The sequence below is a fragment of the Amphiprion ocellaris genome, chromosome 20 (assembly GCF_022539595.1).
Source record: "Amphiprion ocellaris isolate individual 3 ecotype Okinawa chromosome 20, ASM2253959v1, whole genome shotgun sequence".
Taxonomy (NCBI): domain Eukaryota; kingdom Metazoa; phylum Chordata; class Actinopteri; family Pomacentridae; genus Amphiprion; species Amphiprion ocellaris.
The window spans coordinates 25,465,629-25,484,756 of NC_072785.1; the positions used below are offsets into that span (position 1 = coordinate 25,465,629).

The following is a 19,128-nucleotide window of genomic DNA, read 5'->3' on the forward strand; positions in this document are numbered from 1 at the left end:
GTCAAATTGCCCCTTTTTTTATTTAAAAAATTTGGGAAAAAAAATATTTTCACAGTGAAAACTTCCACATTTTCAACATTTTTGGGAAATTTTTGAACATTTTTTGGTGCAAAAGAAGAAATGCTGAAAAAAAAGTTTCTTTAAGAACATTTGGAAAAAAGTCAACCAAAATTCAGTGAATTTCGCTGGATTTTGGTTGATTTTTTTCTAAATGTTCTTAAAGAAACTATTAGAACTTTTACTGATACGTATGGAATCACTTTAGATATTTGTAGGATTTTTTTTGGAAGATTTGTATTCATTTACATTTTTTAGTTTTTAAATTTTTATTTCTTGCCAAATTTGGGCAGATTTTTTTTTTTTTTTTTTTTTTTTTAATAAAACTTTTAAGGGAATTTTTGGAATTTTCTTCCTGAAGATTTTGCAAATTTTTATAAATTTGGGGAATTTTTTGCTGAATTTTTGGATTTTTTTCAGACAAGGGAACAATTTTTTTTGGTGCCTGTAAATGAGGACAACAGGAGGGTTAAAGGGAATTACTATTTATAATAGCAGTAGATTAAATGGCTTTCTGATATTAAAAGTTAAAATGTTTGATTCTGCAGCTCCACCTAAAGCTTGACAGAGCTTTATAGACTGTTTGAACGTATTGTTTTTGGTTTACCAGCCTGTAACTTTACTCTTCTGGCTAAAAGCTATCAACAAATAGATTAAAACTCTCTGCCTGCACAGTGACCAGACCACAGTGACCAGTGATATATGAACAAACCCTTCTGTAAGACCTTTCAGAATATAAATAGGAATAAAAACGGAAAGTTTGGTGTATGTAGTTGATATTGAAGTGGAGATTTCTGGATCAGAATGTGAGAAAAAAAGATTTTGCCAAAGGAGCCTTTCAAGACATGTATTACAAGAGAAATCTGCAGACCCAAAAAGACAATGTGTAGAAAAATAACTATGTATTTTGAATGCTTTTTGCTATTAAAGAAAGAAAGAAGCAGAATGTGAGCAGCCACAGTTCATAATGCTATGTCAGTGACAACAGCAAGCTCACTAAGCTCTTAGGTTTTGCAATTGACGAGTAGAAAATCACAGCATCAACTCAATTTATAACGTATTAGAATGACTCAGAACATCAGAAATTACCACAGCTATTTGGAATGAGATAGAAGCTGCATTTTCACACAAGTTTTGACAATGTCTGGGGTATGAATATTTCTGGTCATGGCATTTTTTAGTAAAAGTTTAAAGTAAATGTAGAGTTAAACTTTATAGTTAACATCTAGCACACAATATCGTACCATTTTTTATCACTCAATGCAAGAAAAAGCCAAATAAAAATTCACCAGAAATCTAAATTTGATATGGATATGTGTAATTTTTGGTCTTTACTGTGGTTAACTCTTCACTTTCAGACAACACCATGCACCAAAAGTATAAAATCATCTCAGTCAGCTTTGCTTCATTAGTTTATTTACACATGTGCTTTCATCAGCTCTTCTCCATCCATTTATTTTTCATTTATGAGCTCGATAAAAATGTCAAAGTGAAGGGAAATCCACCGCTGCAGCACCACGAAAAATATCTCAATCAACAGACACGTTTATTACACGCATACCTTTACAGTAAACATATGTAGATACAGTAAATGCTGTGACCGAAGTGCTTCGTTTTGGCATTAATAAACACAAACAGCTTGCCTCTCCTTTATATTTTCTTGTGAGTTTATAGCCTATTTACATATTTTGTGATATGTGTCTCAAGTTAGCAACCAGGATGCACTCTGAGTACTCAATAAAAGCACCATTACTTCAGATATATAGATACATATATATATATTAAAAAAATTGTGACTTTTATAGTACTTTAAGTATCAAAGTGGTGACAGAAGTGTCTGTGGTTGTTACTCACTTACTCCATGGCATTCAAGAGGCATCTTGTGCGAGGGCAGGTGCTAATTTACAGTTACACTCGCCTGCAGACATGCTGCATTCACTGTGTGGACCTTGTTGCTCCTGTCTCTTCCACAAGTGTTGGCCTGGATGTGCAATGTTTGGACTGGCAGTGCATCAGTTTGGAATGGTTTAAAACATACTCATACTAGATAAGTTGGTGGATTTTGGGGGGACGGAAACTCAATATCTGGTACAGTTTCTTTAAAAAAAAAAACAAAAAAAAAAAACAGACACTTCAAGCACACAACAGTGAAATTTTTTTTTCAATCACAGAACTGGCAACCGGATGCTGTGCAAGGCAAAAGCAAACAAACATCATTTCACACCGAGACCTTTTTGACTCGCGGTGTTTCAAAGGTCCGGGCGGCACACGGTAGGGCTGAAATTTTAACGAGGAGTCATCCGGCAGCTTATGTCGCCTCTTTCTTTTCCCTTTGGGCATTCCGGCGAATCTTCATCTCTGTCAGCTGGATGTAGCGGATGACATTGGTGTCTGGAAAACAAAGACAGGAAAAGGCTGATTTATTTCCTGCTCAGAGAGGAAACGGTGCATCAATACGCTCATAAATCTTCCACTTTAACTAAAGTAAACACAGTAAAACTGCTACTTTGAATTATTTGGGGCATATTTTTTCCAGAAACTGCAGAAAACAGTTCCACTTGTAGATTTTTGTGCACAGTTTGCACTTTGAGGGTTCCTCCAAACAGCCATAATATCAATAAAGTGAAACATAAACTTTGCAAAATCTGCAGTTGATTTACAAAAATGCAAAGAGATTTCCAGATCACTGTCAACAGGTCCTTCTTTATCTACAAGAGTCTCACACTGATTATTTACAGAAAGAATACGCCCACAATTGCACTATAAATAGTGACAAAAATGGTATTTAAAGTCCCTCATGTTGATTTAACTCCTTAAAACTACTTTTTATGTATCACGGTTGCATATTTTGAAGTTTTGCCCATGAAAACAGCCTTAAAATGTCTTCAAAGCAACTCTACAACTTGATTAACCACATATTGAATACACAGATCTGCCCCTCTCTCCACTCACGGTAGCTACAGTTTCACCCAAACACTGCAAAACTACCAGATTCTGAAGACAAATAAGGGTATAAAACAATCCAACTTGCAAGCAGATGTGACTTTTTTAGGTTTATTAGGTTTGAAATCTGCTTATTTTGCTTATAATGCAACTTCTAGCAAATAAAAAACACCATATGGGCACGTTAACAAAGTGAAAAACTTCATTTTTCCTAGATTGGATCTTTAAAATCCATCAGATGGCGCCTTTTGCTTGACTAGTTTTACTGTGATACACGTAGCTTTTCTTTATATTGTATGGCATGACTGCAGCACATTTATTAAAACAGCTTTTATCATTTTTTTTTTGTACATCTTTACAGTTTTAAAAGACCAAAGGTGGCAGGAATAGGCGGAAAAAACGGCCAAAACCCCACAGAGTTAATTTCACCCTCCAGATGTTACAGCAGAAGAAGCTTACGTAATCCAGTCGACACAACATGGTAATTAGTAGTTTCTCTGTCACGCCTGCAACCAGCTCTTGATATTTTTTGCATCAGTTTTTTCCTCAGTTCACTCCCTGCTGTTCCCCTCCTGTCCTGGTGAGGTCCCCGGTGGGTTTAGCCTCCAGTTATTACCTGACAACTACCTGTGCACCTGCTTCCACATGAGCTCTGTAGCATTTACAGCCACCAGCCACAACATTAAAATCAAACACAGGTAAGTGGATACCATTGACCAGCTCCTTCCAATGCAATGTTCTGTTGGGGATCTTGGGTGTTGACATTCATGTGGATGTAACTTACATGTACCACCCACTGAAACATGGTGGTTCTCCAATGCAGGAAGCCGCAAGATGGCACTAACGGTTAGATCAGGGGTGTCAAACTCATTTTAGTTCAGGGGCCACATTCAGCACAATTTGATCTCAAGTGGGCCGGACCAGTAAAATCCCAGCATAATAAGCTATAAATAATTTTAACTTCGATTTTTCGCCTTTGTTTTAGTGCAAAAAAGTACAATTCTGAAAATGTTTACATTTAATGAACTATCTTTTTACGAAATATTATGAACAACTTGAAATTTCTTAAGAAAAATGGGTAAAATTTCAACAACATTATGCCTCAGTTTATCATTTACGCATTACAACTTACAGATCACAGAGTGTGTCTACAGAGGCACAAAATGTTTAGTCACAGGTATCTGGAACTGAACAATATAGTAGATCTAGAGTGTATTTTAAATTTACAGTTTTACAAATTTACAATTTGCAATAAATGTCTTCTCTGTAATTTTTACACTTTCCAAAATCATCCTACAGGCTGGATTGTATGTTTGACACCACTGGGTTAGAGAAATGGCCAAGCAATGGTTCTTTTAAAGCTTTCTGTTTGCATTCAGGTGTGAGATCCTACAGCTAAAGCCACAACATTAAGTCTAAGTGCACCAAAACATCAACAAGGTACAGCTACTAGATCTAACTCCAGTTCTATGAGCATGAAGGAAATAGAACAATGGAGGATTAAGGTTGGCCTGTATGGGGAGTTTTAGATGTTTGATCAAGAGTGCAGGAAAAATGGCATATCTTGTCCTCTCTAGCCGATGAGCATCCAGCAGTTTTTCATAAATATGCATTGTTTCCCCTCCTAAAACACCCTGAAAGAGGTTCTACAGGGCTGGTTCTTTTGAGTAAAACACACAGACATGTTCCAGTTGCTCTAAAATAGCCCTTAAAGAAGTTCTACTGGGCCAGGTCTTGTGATTGGAACATGCAGAAACGTCCAGGTCGCTCCAAAACAGCCCACAGGTTCCTGCAGCGGACAGCAGCTAAATGCTCCAAACCAAGATCCTCAACAGAGATCTCAAGGTGTTGACCAGACCTCCAAACTCCCCAGATCTCAGTTCCATCCACAAGATGCACCAGAACAAGCCAAAGGACCCGACACCCACTAGAGGTTCTGTGTTGATGCCTCCATGGGTTGGAGCTGTTTTGGCTGCACAAAGTGGACCTACACGATATTAAGTAGGTGGCTTTAATGTGGTGACTGTGTAGCTGATATCTGCCTCCTTCCCTTATGTCCCTGCCAGCTTTAAATGACATTTTTACATATCAGAGTACAAAAAAGTACACCTCTACTTGTTCCTGAACGCGACATGATGCCAGGAAACATAGAAAAACAAGGAGACTCTTCACAGTTGTGTATCTTGAACCAGTTTGTGTTTCAGATGTTTAGCTCGGCCCAGACTGAAACATCTCTGTTTAGCATTGAAGCAAGAATTCTACTGACTTTTCAATCGATTAAGCTTCTCATTGTTTCATTACTTTTAAGGCTTATTTTCAATCAAAAAGCTGCAAATTTTATCCAGATATTATTTGGGGTCCTTCATGTCACAGCCCAACTGATACTGGATTTTTAGGGCCGATACTAATTTTTAGACAAAAAAATTCCAGTATTGATATATATCAGCCAATATTCTCAACATATCCATATGTTAGAGTAATATTGAAAAGAGAAAAGATGATGTTTCATTACTTTTAAAGGATTATTTTGAATCAAAATCGACACATTTCATTCATATATTTGGGGTTCCTCATTTTAAAGCCCGACTGATAATGGATTTTTGGGGCCGATATTGATTTTTAGAGAGTTAAAAAACTCAGTATTATTATATTATATTATCAAACATTTATATGCATATGTATATATGCATATAAATGTTTGAGTAATATCGAAAAGAGAAAAGGATGACATTTCATTACTTTTAAAGGATTATTTTGAACTAAAAAGCTGCACATTTAATCCAGATATTTTTTGGGATCCTTAATGTTACAGCCCAACTGATACTGGATTTTTGGGGGCAATATTGATTTTTATAGAGTAAAAAAATCCCAATATTGTTACATATCAGCCAATATTCTCAACAATGATGTTTCATTACTTTTAAAGGATTGTTTTGAGTCAAAAGCTGCACAACAATGCAGACATTTGAGGTTCCTTGTCTTAAAGCATAACCGATACTGGATTGTTGATGTTGATGCCGATACAGATTCTTAGAGAGTAAAACACTCTAGTACTGATATATCTGCCAGTATTTTTTGTTTGCATTTTCCCATATTTGTTAGAATAATATTGCCAGGAGAAAAGGACGATGTTTCATTGCTTTTAAAGGATTATTTTTAACCAAAAACTTGCACTTCTAATTTAGATGTTAATTAGGATTGTTCGCATTACAGCCCAAGCAATACTGGATTTTTGGAGTCAACGCCGACACACATTGTTGGAAAATAAGAAATTACAGTTTTGATATATTAGCCAATATCCTCGACATATACAATTATGTTAGAGTACTACTGATAAGAAAAAAAAATAAGAGGTCACTGTTCATTTTCTTCCCAGCAGTCTATTTCACACAAACCAGTTAGCAGCCTCCTGTGATGACACGACTTGACTCAGATACGTACTCTGCTACATGCGCTGCAGACAGTGCTGAGAATATTATGAAGAATGGAGTCTGAGCTGCTGGACAAACAGTATGACTGCACAATTTTTAAATGAACCAAAGCATCTTTTCTGCTGTATGTTCTGTACAAAATACACTTTTCAAATTGGTCGATAGACCGATACCAATCTATGAGAGGCGATATTGGCCAGCTGATATATCAGTCAGACTCTGTTCCATCTAAAATGCACAGGGATGCTGATTTTTACAGTTGTGCAAGATTTCTATAAACAGTGCAATGAGCTGCCAGTGCTGACCTGAGGGCTCCTGTTTGTGCGACTCCTTCAGGTAGTACAGGGCCTTCTGGAAGTCTCCTAGGTGGTAGTAGGCCACTCCGGACCGGTACAGAGCTTTGAAGTTCTTTCCTTCCTTGTGGAGCACTTTCAGACAGTATTCCTTCACCCGCTCATAGTTCACCAGCTCCATTTGCAAAAGGCAAGCTAGAAATGTGGAGACGGGGAGAGAGATCTTTCACTAAAAGCAAACATATTGATAAATCTGACCAGCAGTGGATGAATCTAAGCGTCCACATGAGGTGAAAATGACAAGAAAGTGAGGGGGATTGTGGGGTAAGCCTGAGAATGACTCATGCTGCTGATGAATCATGCATGCGCTCTGGAGTATTCCCACAATCTCCCCTCAGCATTAAGTGTATATGAACTGAGATCTTACCGGCCAGGCTGTTGTAACACTCCAGCTCTGCGTTCTCCATCGCGCCCTTCTGCTCGTCCGTCAGCGTGGTGGACTTGCTGATGGTGGGCAGCAGGGAGGACGGGGACTTGGAGCTGGTGTCCGGGTCCCCCAGCACCCTGCACAGCCCCTTGATCTCCAGCAGAGCGCGGTGATACTTGCCGATCGCCTCCCGGTACTTCTTATCCTTGTAGCACTGGGTTCCCTGGCACTTAAAATCCAGCGCTCGCCTCACGACGTCGGCCGGCTCGTTGTGCGACGGTTGTTTGAGCATCGACCCACCATGATGCCGCTGCTGCTGGAGCTGCTGCTGCTGGTATCTGCTCTCTTTGGTCCGGCTGCTGCTGCTGCTGCTGCTGTTGGGAGGCTGTGCGCACTGCTGGAGCCTCGGGGAGCCGCCGCCGTCGGTGAAGCCCCCTCTGCCGCCGTCCGCCCTGCCTTCGTGCCCAGCCTGGATCACGCTCATTTTCGACGGTGTTTTTTTTTTAATTCTAGCTGCCCTCACGCCCGGCTCTGGATCAGCTGGGAAACTGGTCCTTTTCACTGCATCCTCTCGGCTGGTCGCGTCTCCACCTCGCCAGTGTCGCAGCTACGTTTTCTCTGTGCGCAAAAGCTGCGCGGTGCGATGCGCGCTTCTTCGTCAGTCGCCTCTTCTCGTGTTTTTCCCCTCAGACGAGCCGATTGGTCGATAAATGCAGGAGCGATGGTCCCATGGGGGTCCCTCAGCAGGAAGACAGGGTTTGATCTCATCATCAGTTTATCTGGAGGTGATTTCATTATGAGGCAGTTGGGAAACTGGACTAGATCAAAGGAAGGTTAAGATCATGCATTTGATTCAAGAGTTACTGATATTTGTTATACACACCTGCATCAGTCGAGCTCAGGATAGTCGAGGATCTAATCTGAAATGTCTGTTATTATTTATGGTAAGTAGATTCAGTGATATAGAGAAAAAAGTCCATTGGTATGCCAGATATAGCTCAGAAAAATAACAACAGCATGACAATGAACCCAGAGTATAAAGTGGAATGAAAACAAGTAAACTTAAAACAAGAAATACAAGTAAGAAGTAATAAAGTGATATTACACATGATAATGAAATATTGCACATGAAATAGTGTAGTAAATATAAAATGTATATAGAGTATAAGGTACGGGTTAAAACTCTACAGTGTCATAAATTCAACTTTACCTGAGTCATTTAGATATTAGACCCTATACATATAAATTTGCTGTACTAAATTAGATAATTAAGTTAAAGTCACACAATATTTTTTATTTTGTAAATTTACCTGCATAATTTAAATATGAAGGTCAAGAGCACAATGTCATAAATGATGTAAATTTACCAGAATAATTTAACTATGTATATATAGTTAAGATCCTACCAAATATTAATATGTAAATTGTCCTAGGTAATTTAAATAATCAGGTTAAAACCACTTAAAAGTAAACAAAGATTTACCTGACTAAATTAGCTATTAAGGTTTTTAAGGCTATTATTCATGGTGGAAATTTTCTCGACCAATTTCTGTATTAGGGTTAAAGCTCATTAAAAATTATGTATGATGCAAATTTAACTGCATAATTTAGATTGATTTAAGTTCAAGAGCCCACTCTGTCATTATTTATGTAAATTTACCTGACAAAATAAAATTTGGGGGTAAAAACCAAACTAAAGTATATGTAATATGAATTTACCCAAATAATTAAAATATTATTGTGATGGCCGTATGATTATTATGCAAATGCACCTCACTGATAAAAATATTAAGGTTGAAAGTCTATAATATTATTCATTATATAAATTTACCTGAGTAGTGTAAATATTAAGAGTAAACCTTGTTCCTAAAAAAAGTAAAATACAAATTTACTTCACAACATTCTACATTAGGGTTAAACCCCTATAAAATCGACTATATAAATTTATCAAACAAATTCATTTTTTTATATATATATATATATATATAGTATTAAAATTAAGAGCATACAATATTATTGACTATGTAGATTTACCTGAATAATTAAAATATTAAGGCTAAACTCTAAAAAAAATACATAATAAAGATTTACCTGACTAAATTAAATATTAAGGTTAAGAGAGTACAGTATAATTATTATGTAAATTTACGGTTTAAACCTCACAATATTATTATTATCAAAAATTATCTGAATAATTCAAATATTCCGGAGGTGTTGATCGTGGCTTGCAAGTTCTTTTGGAAGCTGCTGAATCTCATCATTTTTAGACTAAATATCTTCCACTAAGCTGAATATCAACCCCCATCTTTCCTTAAATATTCCTTTCAGTGGATCTTATCTCAGCCTGGAGGAATGCAGTCATCTCTGCTCGGATAAATCAGATAGAGATCATCCAGCCTGCCTCCTCTCGCCCCAGCACACTCCTGACAGACTGCAGTCCCTGATGGCAGCCAGCCCCGGGTTTATGCGGGGTAATGCTGCTATGAAGCGAATCAGGAGCGAGGCTGTCCCTTTTTTTTCCCCCCACTGCCACCAGAGCTTGTGGTTGTGAGTGGCCGTTTCATCAGCAGATCCACTGAGCGGGTGTCAAGTTGTACGGGGCTGTGAGCTCAGCTGTCTGGGTGTGTCTCTGGAATTTCAACTCTCTGGGACAAATGTTGCTGATCACAAATAAAAACCACTGTCAAAGCTCAGCGGCTGCGTAATATGTGAACTGATGCTGTTATCAAACAAGTACGCACAAAAACACATATAAAATAATATTTTCCCAATTAGCTACAAAAATACTAATAAAATAGTAAAATAAGCATAATTACACCATTGCTTCTTTTCTCTCCTCTTGTTAAAATGCAATAATCTACTTTATTCGTGCATTTTATTCCAAACTAACTAATTAGGGCGACTAGAGTGCCGTCATCAAGCGATGACCTGAAGCTCCTGTACACGTCATCTTTGTGAGACAGTTTGTTTACATCATGGCGTCAGTGGATTTCAGAGGTAGCTAAGTCACCGGTCTATTGTTCGCTTGAACGTTGTTTAAAGTGTATTTTTCGCGGTGGTGGTGTTTTATAAGTCAAAAAAATATTATATTGTGGTCGAACCTTTGAAATACCGTGCAGACTTGCTGTTGGCAGGTCTCAGATATATTTGTTAGCACTACTAGCTAACGTTAGCAATGATTAGCATTTCCGCTAACTAAGCTAGCGGTGGCTAGCTGCCACAACTGTCAGTTTGTTTTAACATAACAGCTACATGGCAATGAATTATAGGTCGTGTTTGAATTCCGGCAATGTTAGAGATTGCTACGTTACTTGCTGGCAAAGGAAGATGAAAATGGCGTTACACAAACGTTCAATTCAGTGAAGTTACGGTCACTTTAAGTCTTTTGTGTTCGCTACAAAGAAAACTAAGAACTTCTCTTCACTGTACTTTAATGTGAAGTCATTTGGACTGACTTGGGCCAGGATTAATACGGAAATGGCAACAACTAATAGTAGGAAATGCTTGTCCCGTATTAACGGGACTACTATTTGTAACAGGCCTTAGTATTGAAGGAGAATACGTCCTGACACCTCAAACACAGCAAAAAAAAAAATCTGAAGAAATCTAGACCCAAATATGTTAAAATCGACTAAATAGTCTGGATATAGCATGGTTGCAATCAACAATTCTTTCATATGTTAGTTAATCTGTTGACTACATTCATGAATAATGGCTTAGTTGTTTTCTCCATAAAATGTCAGAAAACCTTGAAAAATGATGATTAATGTTTCCTAAAGACAATTTCTCTTGTGTGGGACTGAGTGATATACCTGAAACATTTTTCAAGATGAAATGTATCATTTCAGATGTTATTGATAATTATTGGTGATTTTAATGACATATTTTCAATCAAGACCAATAGATATGCCTGATCCAATATATTTGGTTTCAATTTTACCACTTTAGCCTATTTATCAAAGTGCATGTGTGAACATTTTAATGTTAGCACAACAAAGAAAAACACACAAATGCATAAGTTTACACATATAAATAAAGATAGAACAATCATATCACCCTGATGGGCATTAAAGAAATTGCGCAAATAAAACCTAGAGACACACAGAAAGATGCTGGATAAACTGCTGCACCGCTCTGAGGTTAAGGTTTTCGTGTGGCTGGTCTCGACCAGATATTAATGGGTACAGGGAAACGAGATGCTTACTTGTGTCTTACAATGATAGCAAACTACTCATTGCAGCTGGCTTGTGTAAATAAAAGCATGCTCTCACTTGTTTGTATGGCTTTAAACCAATCACAATGTTACTGGGCAGAGCTAAGCGAAGGATACAGCAATTGTGTGCCCTCAAAAATAATGTTGAGGGGAATTATTTTGGTGGAACAATGTTATGTGGAGATGAGCACTATCATTAAAATGGCTAATGGCTACAACAAACTAACAGGGCTGCCTTACTGCACAATTCAAATCCCTGGTATACTGCTAACCCTGAGGTTGTTATTGTTTCCCATAGTGAAGGGGGTTTGTAAACAGTAGCACATCGGTAACAGAAGGGGAAAAGAAAGCTGTGTGAATTCTGCAGCCAATGGAAGACTTCACTCACAAGCTATGTCCATGATTCAGGCTATGCTTTATAAAACAGCTGGACAGTAAAACCAGAAGCTATGATGATTGTGTGTGTAAGTCCCTGTATGCCTTCAAAGTGTTCAAGTAAAAATTCTAAGTAAAATCATAATGTCATTCTGAACCCTAACGCAAATACATTCAAATTTGCCATTTCTCTGTGCAACTTACCAGATTGTGTTGTCATTAAATATGTTGACTCCTCATTCAATTTGCAGACAACCTTCTTGGGATATCCTGGGTTGACAGCGGCTGGGTGCCAATTCTTAACCCTGGAAATGTGCTGGACTACTTCTCTGAGAGAAGCAACCCCTTCTATGACCGAACCTGTAATAATGAGGTGGTGAAGATGCAGCGGCTCACTCTGGAGCATTTGAAGTAAGTTTGATGTTATTTGTAAGATCGTTACATATCAACGAAGTGTTATTTTAAACCAAGAGTGGTCTCAGCTTGAAGAAAAAAATCTTAACATGCGGCGCCTGCACCCAAACAAAACCAAATAACACACACAGATGTAGTAGTTTATTATCTATGCATTATTTTGTTTTGAAGGCTACACTATATTTTCAATACCCAGCTTCATAACTTGTATTGTTTTTCTGTTATTTTCAGTCAGATGGTGGGAGTGGAGTACATACTTCTTCATGCTCAGGAGCCAATTCTTTATATAATCCGTAAACAACAGAGGCAGTCACAAACACAAGGTAAGCAGCAAAACTTCCATTAAAGAATTAAATGGTAACAGACTGGTCAGTCAGTGAACATCATGTGTGATATCACAGAAAAGTAACTGTAAGAATTTGATTATCAGTTATTCAGTGGACCACTAGTGTCCTGCTTGTCGTTGCTCAGCTGCATAAATATACTAAGTAGTACCAGTGGAGCCTTTGTATTTATTCAATGGCCAGCAATAGGATTTGTGATTCCAAAGTTATGACTGTCACTAAAAGCAACAACACATGCAAAGTCTCTCATTTGAAGCTTCATTTGAATTTCTGTTTCTGTGTCTGTTCTCTAGTAATTCCCTTGGCTGACTACTACATCATAGCAGGAGTGGTGTATCAGGCCCCAGACCTGGGAACAGTTATCAGCTCCAGAGCGGTAAAAAATATAATAAACACTGTTAACGAGAAGTTTTAGTGTGTGTCAGTGATGGAAGTTTACTATTATTCATATCAATCATCTGTTTTAGCTTTCTGCAGTCCATGGAATCCAGTCAGCTTTTGATGAGGCCATGTCCTATTGCCGCTATCACCCCTCCAAGGGATACTGGTGGCACTTCAAGGACCATGAGGAGAGAGGTGAGGTTTTTGTAAATGTATTCATGTTCACAGTACACACATTAAGGTGGTGTTCTTAGAAGCAATGGTGTAGTTCCTTTAACAAGAATATACAATGATAAGAACAGTAAATGGCCAAGCATACAGATGCCAGAGCTAGGGTACCCTGGAATCCCAGAATGTTTATTATAGGATGTTGTAGTTTGGGATGATAAATAAAGAAACTTTTTTAACAGAAAAAGCCAAGCCCAAGTCTAAGAAGAAAGAAGAGCCCAGCTCCCTGTTTCAGAGGCATCGTGTTGACACACTTCTTTTGGACCTCAGGTCAAAATTTCCACCAACCTTCTACCAGGTACATTTCAGACTGATGCTATGTCACAATCAATGCAAATTCTTTAGAGCTTTCTCATCTGAATTTAACCCAAAATGCAAATTATTCCAATATGGTCTTATTTTTTTCAGCCTAAACCTGGTGAGAAGCCTATTCCAGGTAAGATCTTAGGGTTTTTTTTGTTTGTTTGTTTGTTTTTTTAAAGGTTTTGTGTATAACTGGCTGAACTATTGTAGTATTTCATTTACATTCACAAATTAGTTCAAGTTAACTTTGGGTTGAACTTCTAGCCCTCAGAGTTCCGCACAGCATCTGGGCAGTTTTAGCTCTTGTCACATTTTTAACTCACTGTGCGCTCATTTTTCACAGCAATATACAATCCTGTAACGCTATGGAAACAGCACAACCATGACTAGAAATAGGGAGAACTCAGAAATATCATCTGTGCTGTATGACAGAATTATAATGTTTTAAATCATTTTAAAAAGAAAAAAACTTACATTGAATTTTTTGAGGATTTATTTTACAAAAATTTAAAACAGGAACCACAGATGAGTAGCTGGGCTGTGGGAAATGTTCAAAATTCAACAATTGGTTTGTACAGTATCTGCCTCTGGTAAATGGTGCGATTTTGGCAACTTTGTAAAGACAACATGCCTTTCAAACCTACTTACAGGCTTTAGGTATCAGAGGATTTAATTTTAGAGTAGATTGTGCTCTAATTTTAATTGTGGATGAAGTGGAGATAGATATTCTTCCAAGTGTTTGCTCTTGTTTTCTAGTTGAGGTGAAGAAGGAGCCTGAACCTCCCACAGAAACAGTAAAACAGGAGGAGAGAGAACCAGCCACAAAATCTTCTGCTCCAGCTCCACCAAGCAAACCTCCTCCTGAGAAGAGAGCGAGACTGCAGTGACAGCCATTCTCCTCACACTCTGAAGATCAGAACACTGCAGTGAGAAGTCTTACAGCGCTAACTGGAGACAGCTTGACATGAGGAGTCTGACAGTTTCCTTCCCAAAAACTGCAACATCATCTGCCTCTGCTTGTTTGTTCAGTTTGCCGAATGCTAAGAATGAACTTGCACAAAAAGTTGAAGTTTCATCTCTCAGTGCCAGAACTACTTTTCCACTGTAAACTTTGTGTTGTACACGTGACAGAGTTGACATCATGGATGCTTCAGGGCAGCTGAACTACAACCAGGGGTTAAGTGCTTGATGTCAGCAGGCGTTTTGCAGTGGATGAGGCTTTTTTGATGATTAGCTGACATCAGCATCGGTGTCAGCTTACTGTTGACATCAGCACGGTGTTGGTGCTGTAGTGACTTCAGAGGACAGTTTAGTTCTGTGTCTGCTTTATAATGAGATGTGTCATAATGCATCATCTCTCCTGAAAAGCAAAAAACCTGACCAGTGCACATCTCCTTAGTTACGTACACTTTGATTTGTTTTCCAATTAAATATTCTGCTTTTGTGTTTGCTTTGTAATAAATTGTACAGGTTACTAGTTTGTTTCATGTGTTTGTTTTGTTTTATGTGTTTAATTGATGACAGGTTGCAGCCTAAAGTTTAATTTTATCAGCTTTTCCCTTCTTCTGAGCGACTTTTGAAAGTGCCAAATTTTCTATATTTTGATTTATAGTGATTTTTTTGTGTGTGGATGGAAAATACATTTTTTTCTCTCCCTTGTTTAATGTTTAATATCTATCTGTATACCCGATACCATTTTTCAATATAATACACTCGTAAAGTATTGTGGTTCCAACTGTAACACCTGACTTTGCCACCAGGTGGAGTCTTTTACTATTTAATATTGTAGCTTCTAGATGAGACAGGCATGTGTCAGTAGGAAGTGAGCATTGTGGGGGATTCGCTAGTAAAGGGGCATCATGACAGTTTTCTGTGTGACTTAATGACCTCTAGCCAGCGTACATGTTGTAAATTAAATTAAACTCAATTAGGATTGTTGTTTTTACATAGGTGGAATATTTTATGTATCACATGTCCATGTCTTTGCCAGTAATGATGGCACATGACTGAAAATACATGTATTGAATTTATGTTTTCAATTTATGATGTTTTTATTATTATATTTAGTACATTTTTCTAATTTACAACTTGTGACGGTGAAGGAAAACAAAGGATTGGATTTGGGTTCATGCTGATATTGAAGAGTGTTTGTTCCCAAAATTTGTAGTTTGAACCAATGTTAATGTCTTTAATTATTGACAATGCTGTGAAATTCTTGCAGATTTTGCGAAAATACAACTTCTGTGCCATTCCAAATAGAAGAATAGTGAGCTGCTGTTAGGGTCCATCACTGAGAAAGCGTTGTGCATTGTGGCTTCTCAGATGACAAGAAAAGCCTTGAAAGCCTTATCCAAGTGTTTTCAATGGCCATAAGTCACAATTACAAGCAAAATCCAAAAGTACAAGGAGTTCCCCACTGTGAAAAATCACAGAAAGCCTATGCTTTCAAGAATGGTTGTACAAGAGGCCAAGAAGAATCACGAGGATCGCCACCAAGGCCGTCCTGATAGATTTGAGTAGTTCTGGTAACATCATCTCAAGGCAGACACACAAAAGCTCACTTAGACAAAGAAGGAAGCCTTTGATCATCAGTTTTGCTGTGAAAATAGTTGTTCTGACACAAGGACGTGGTTTTTTATAAGGCGAATGAAACGACAAGTATTCAACCTCGACAACATGTTCACGGTCAAGCATGTTTCTGAAAATCTAATTCTTTGATGGTGTTTTTCAGCCAATGAGCCAGATAGCCTTTTTCCTTTGCCAGCATTGGAACTTTCAACAAGACAAAAATCTGAAACATACAGCCAACGTGGTGGAAGAAATGGAAATATTACAAAACAAATATTAGCATTTCACAGTCCAGACCTGAATCCCATAGAGAATCTTAAAGACTTAAAATCCCACATGCAGAAGTCTTATTTGCAATTATAAGAACTGATTGAGCCAAATAAGCGTGCTGCTATTGATTACAGTACAGCAATATGGACAGTCTTGAAAATGGCATTTTTTTGGATCACAAATGTCCAAAAAACATAGTTTTAATGTGTCATTAATATCTCTAACATAACAGTTTACTGTCTTTTCTAAATGGTTTTCTAGCTACAAGAAACCTATTCAGGAAATAAACATTCACTACAAATCAAAATTTGGCATTGATATGAACAATTATGGGCTTAACAGTTAAAAGTTTTACACTTAATAGTTACTCTCAACCAAAGCTTAACAACCAAAATTGTGTTCTTTGAACCATTTATTGTTGATAGGAGAAGTACAAAGAGGATTTGCTAATAAATCTATGAACCACCTACAATCTGTTTGTAAAAACATAGAAAAGTACTGAATTTATTCCTTACTGCTGATCTCTTGGTAATGTTTTGTTATCCAGCATTTCCAGCCTCACTGCGATGATCATGAATGATGACACTGATGAAGATCTAAGTAACGTTACTCATAATGCACTTAAGCACAAATTTGGAGCCACTATCTCTGAGTAATTCCATTTAATGTTACTCGATACTGCATCTTCACAAGACCTGAGAACCATATGTCTGAGAGTGTCTGGTTAATATAGAGAGGAACATTTTATGTTTAAGCCCATAATGAGCTTGTAAAAGCCCAGGGCGATGTTAAAAAGATGATTTAAATAAATGTAAGATACAGAGATCTGAGAAACTAGGGCATGGAAAATAGCTTTTTCTTCTTTGTCCCATTCATCATCTGATGAACCTCAACAAGGCAGAGAGCAACTGAATTAGATATCAATAGTTTTCTAATATATATATATATATATATATATATATATATATATATATATATATGTATATGTATATGTATATGTATATGTATATATAGATAGATAGATAGATAGATAGATAGATAGATAGATAGATAGATAGATAGATAGATAGATAGATAGATAGATAGATAGATAGATAGATAGATATAGATATAGATATAGATATATAAAATCAACAGTACAAAAACTGCAAGATCTGGCTTAAGTATTATTAAGTATTATAACATCATAATCATTTATATTATTTTTATTATTGCTTTTTAAAAAATTAATGTATATTAATTAGCCATTTATTTTTGTGTTGTGTGTATGTGCATGCAAAAAGCACTCAATAACAACAATAATAAAAAGCAATAGCAATAATATACATATAATAATAATAATATCAGAATCAGAATTATAAATACTTTTTTAGCCCTGAAAGGGAAATTGCTTTTGTTACAGTTGCTCCCATTCAAATCAGAAATATAAACAGTACAAAATATATAGACAAAAATTAATAGAAAATTAAGTATAAGTAAAAACAATAGAGGCATGAATGTACATCAACACAATGTAAAAATAATAATGTAAAAAAGTAATCATTTGATTTAAAAAGAATAATTGTAAAATAATAAAGTATATATATTGCAAATGGGCGCGTTTAACCGGAAGATGTCGCCACTCGGTCATATTTTATTCCAGCTCCTCATCAGCTGATATTAACTCTTATTTTAACAAATTTCTGCTCAGTTCTATCACTGCTCCTGTTCGGGTCAAACGTTTTGCCACTCATAAATAATATGCATTTACACAAAACAGATGTAGCCGACAACAGAGAGGGTGAAAGTCGGGGTGTGTGATGATATTTCGGGGGGTATTTGCTATTCCTGCTTCCATGGCTAGTGCATACGGATGCCACGAAGAAGAAGCGTCTCGCAGGGCGTGGTGGGATAGGAGTCTCCTGGCTGGAGGACTGAACAGTGCCCCAGCTGGCTGGCTAGCTGCAGAGAAGATGGCTGCAGAGGGGATTTTCAGGCCACCGTCTGAAAACACAGCGCCGTTTGTCATGTTCGGCGACGACTAGCCAGCGTGTCGCCCCGGTTCTTCCGTCGCTCGGTTCCTCCCGGTGTCGGTCCGAGGGGGGAATAAAGCCGACATGGGCTCCCAGACCCTGCAGATCCTGAGGCAGGGGGTCTGGGCTTCAGTCACAGGCGGATGGTACTACGACCCCGATCAAAACACATTCGTCAACGCTTTACATCTCTACATCTGGCTGTTCCTACTATGTTTCCCCTTCACGCTGTACATGGTGAGTTGCCTTGTCTTATTTCGACCCCATTTTGACCTCTTTTTGGCATATTTTCATCCATCCCGACTGTTGACAACGCAAGTTAACCAAGTGTCCGTTAGGTTAGCTGCCACAGGATACTAACGGTCGGTCTCGGTCTATTATCTGGAGCGTAGACAATGTAAGCGTTCTTTAAACTCACGAAAACGCCACGAAATATCATCCGGCAGCTCAAATTGTTAAACAAAACCATTAAATTCGCATGTATACTCGCTAATAAACCCGTGTCCGGTTGAAAAACGGACGAAAGAAAGGCTAATTTCCTGCACTTTCAAGTGAGCGGTCCATAAACTACATGGGACCAGAATGCTCTTTTGTTTAAATTCTTGTTGCCCTTCGGATATTAACAGTCGGTGGCACCGTGGCAGGGCTGTAATCAGTGAATTTGTTCTCCCTTCCCCCTCCTCTTATCTTCTTGTTTTCCTCCTGTCGGTAGTGATTTGCGGTATCACCGGTTTTTCAGAAGCTGTGACTGGCTACCAGCTGTGACTGGAAGAGCACAGCTGACAGGGATGTAGCAGCGGATCGGGCAGTTTTTAGACAGAGCCAAATGAGTGGATGCTGTTTGCTCATGGGGGTCTTTTTTTTTCTTG

The 19,128-nt window shown here is 37.8% G+C and overlaps 3 protein-coding genes across 7 annotated transcripts in view; 2 read left to right on the top strand and 1 right to left on the bottom strand.

The window, feature by feature from the left end:
* Positions 1 to 1,451: 1,451 nt before the first annotated feature.
* Positions 1,452 to 7,820, bottom strand: LOC111579393 (tetratricopeptide repeat protein 9A). The gene is made up of 3 exons (XM_023286665.3): positions 7,152 to 7,820; positions 6,737 to 6,919; positions 1,452 to 2,448 (listed from the first exon to the last, which is right to left on the bottom strand). Exons 1-3 carry the CDS (start codon positions 7,633 to 7,635, stop codon positions 2,366 to 2,368), a joined length of 750 nt encoding a protein of 249 aa, XP_023142433.2. The 5' UTR covers positions 7,636 to 7,820; the 3' UTR covers positions 1,452 to 2,365.
* med6 (mediator complex subunit 6) lies at positions 4,938 to 14,886 on the top strand. 2 transcript variants are annotated; one of them, XM_055005779.1, is made up of 8 exons: positions 4,938 to 5,001; positions 11,991 to 12,150; positions 12,385 to 12,476; positions 12,791 to 12,873; positions 12,965 to 13,073; positions 13,289 to 13,404; positions 13,515 to 13,542; positions 14,166 to 14,886. In XM_055005779.1, exons 1-8 carry the CDS (start codon positions 4,953 to 4,955, stop codon positions 14,294 to 14,296), a joined length of 768 nt encoding a protein of 255 aa, XP_054861754.1. In that variant the 5' UTR covers positions 4,938 to 4,952; the 3' UTR covers positions 14,297 to 14,886. The 2 variants fall into 2 exon arrangements, with proteins under 2 accessions (XP_054861754.1, XP_023142432.1); XM_023286664.2 differs by lacking the exon at positions 4,938 to 5,001 and adding an exon at positions 10,059 to 10,148.
* A 3,185-nt stretch (positions 14,887 to 18,071) lies between these two features.
* pcnx1 (pecanex 1) overlaps positions 18,072 to 19,128 on the top strand; it is a 47,506-nt gene continuing 46,449 nt past the window's right edge. For 3 of the 4 annotated variants that reach the window (XM_023286637.3, XM_023286638.3, XM_055005769.1), the window contains exon 1: positions 18,073 to 18,496. In XM_023286637.3, the coding sequence (XP_023142405.2) occupies positions 18,344 to 18,496 (153 nt within the window). In that variant the 5' untranslated portion in view covers positions 18,073 to 18,343. Of the gene's footprint in view, positions 18,497 to 19,128 lie in introns of all 4 variants that reach the window. The other variant, XM_055005770.1, reaches the window with a different exon arrangement.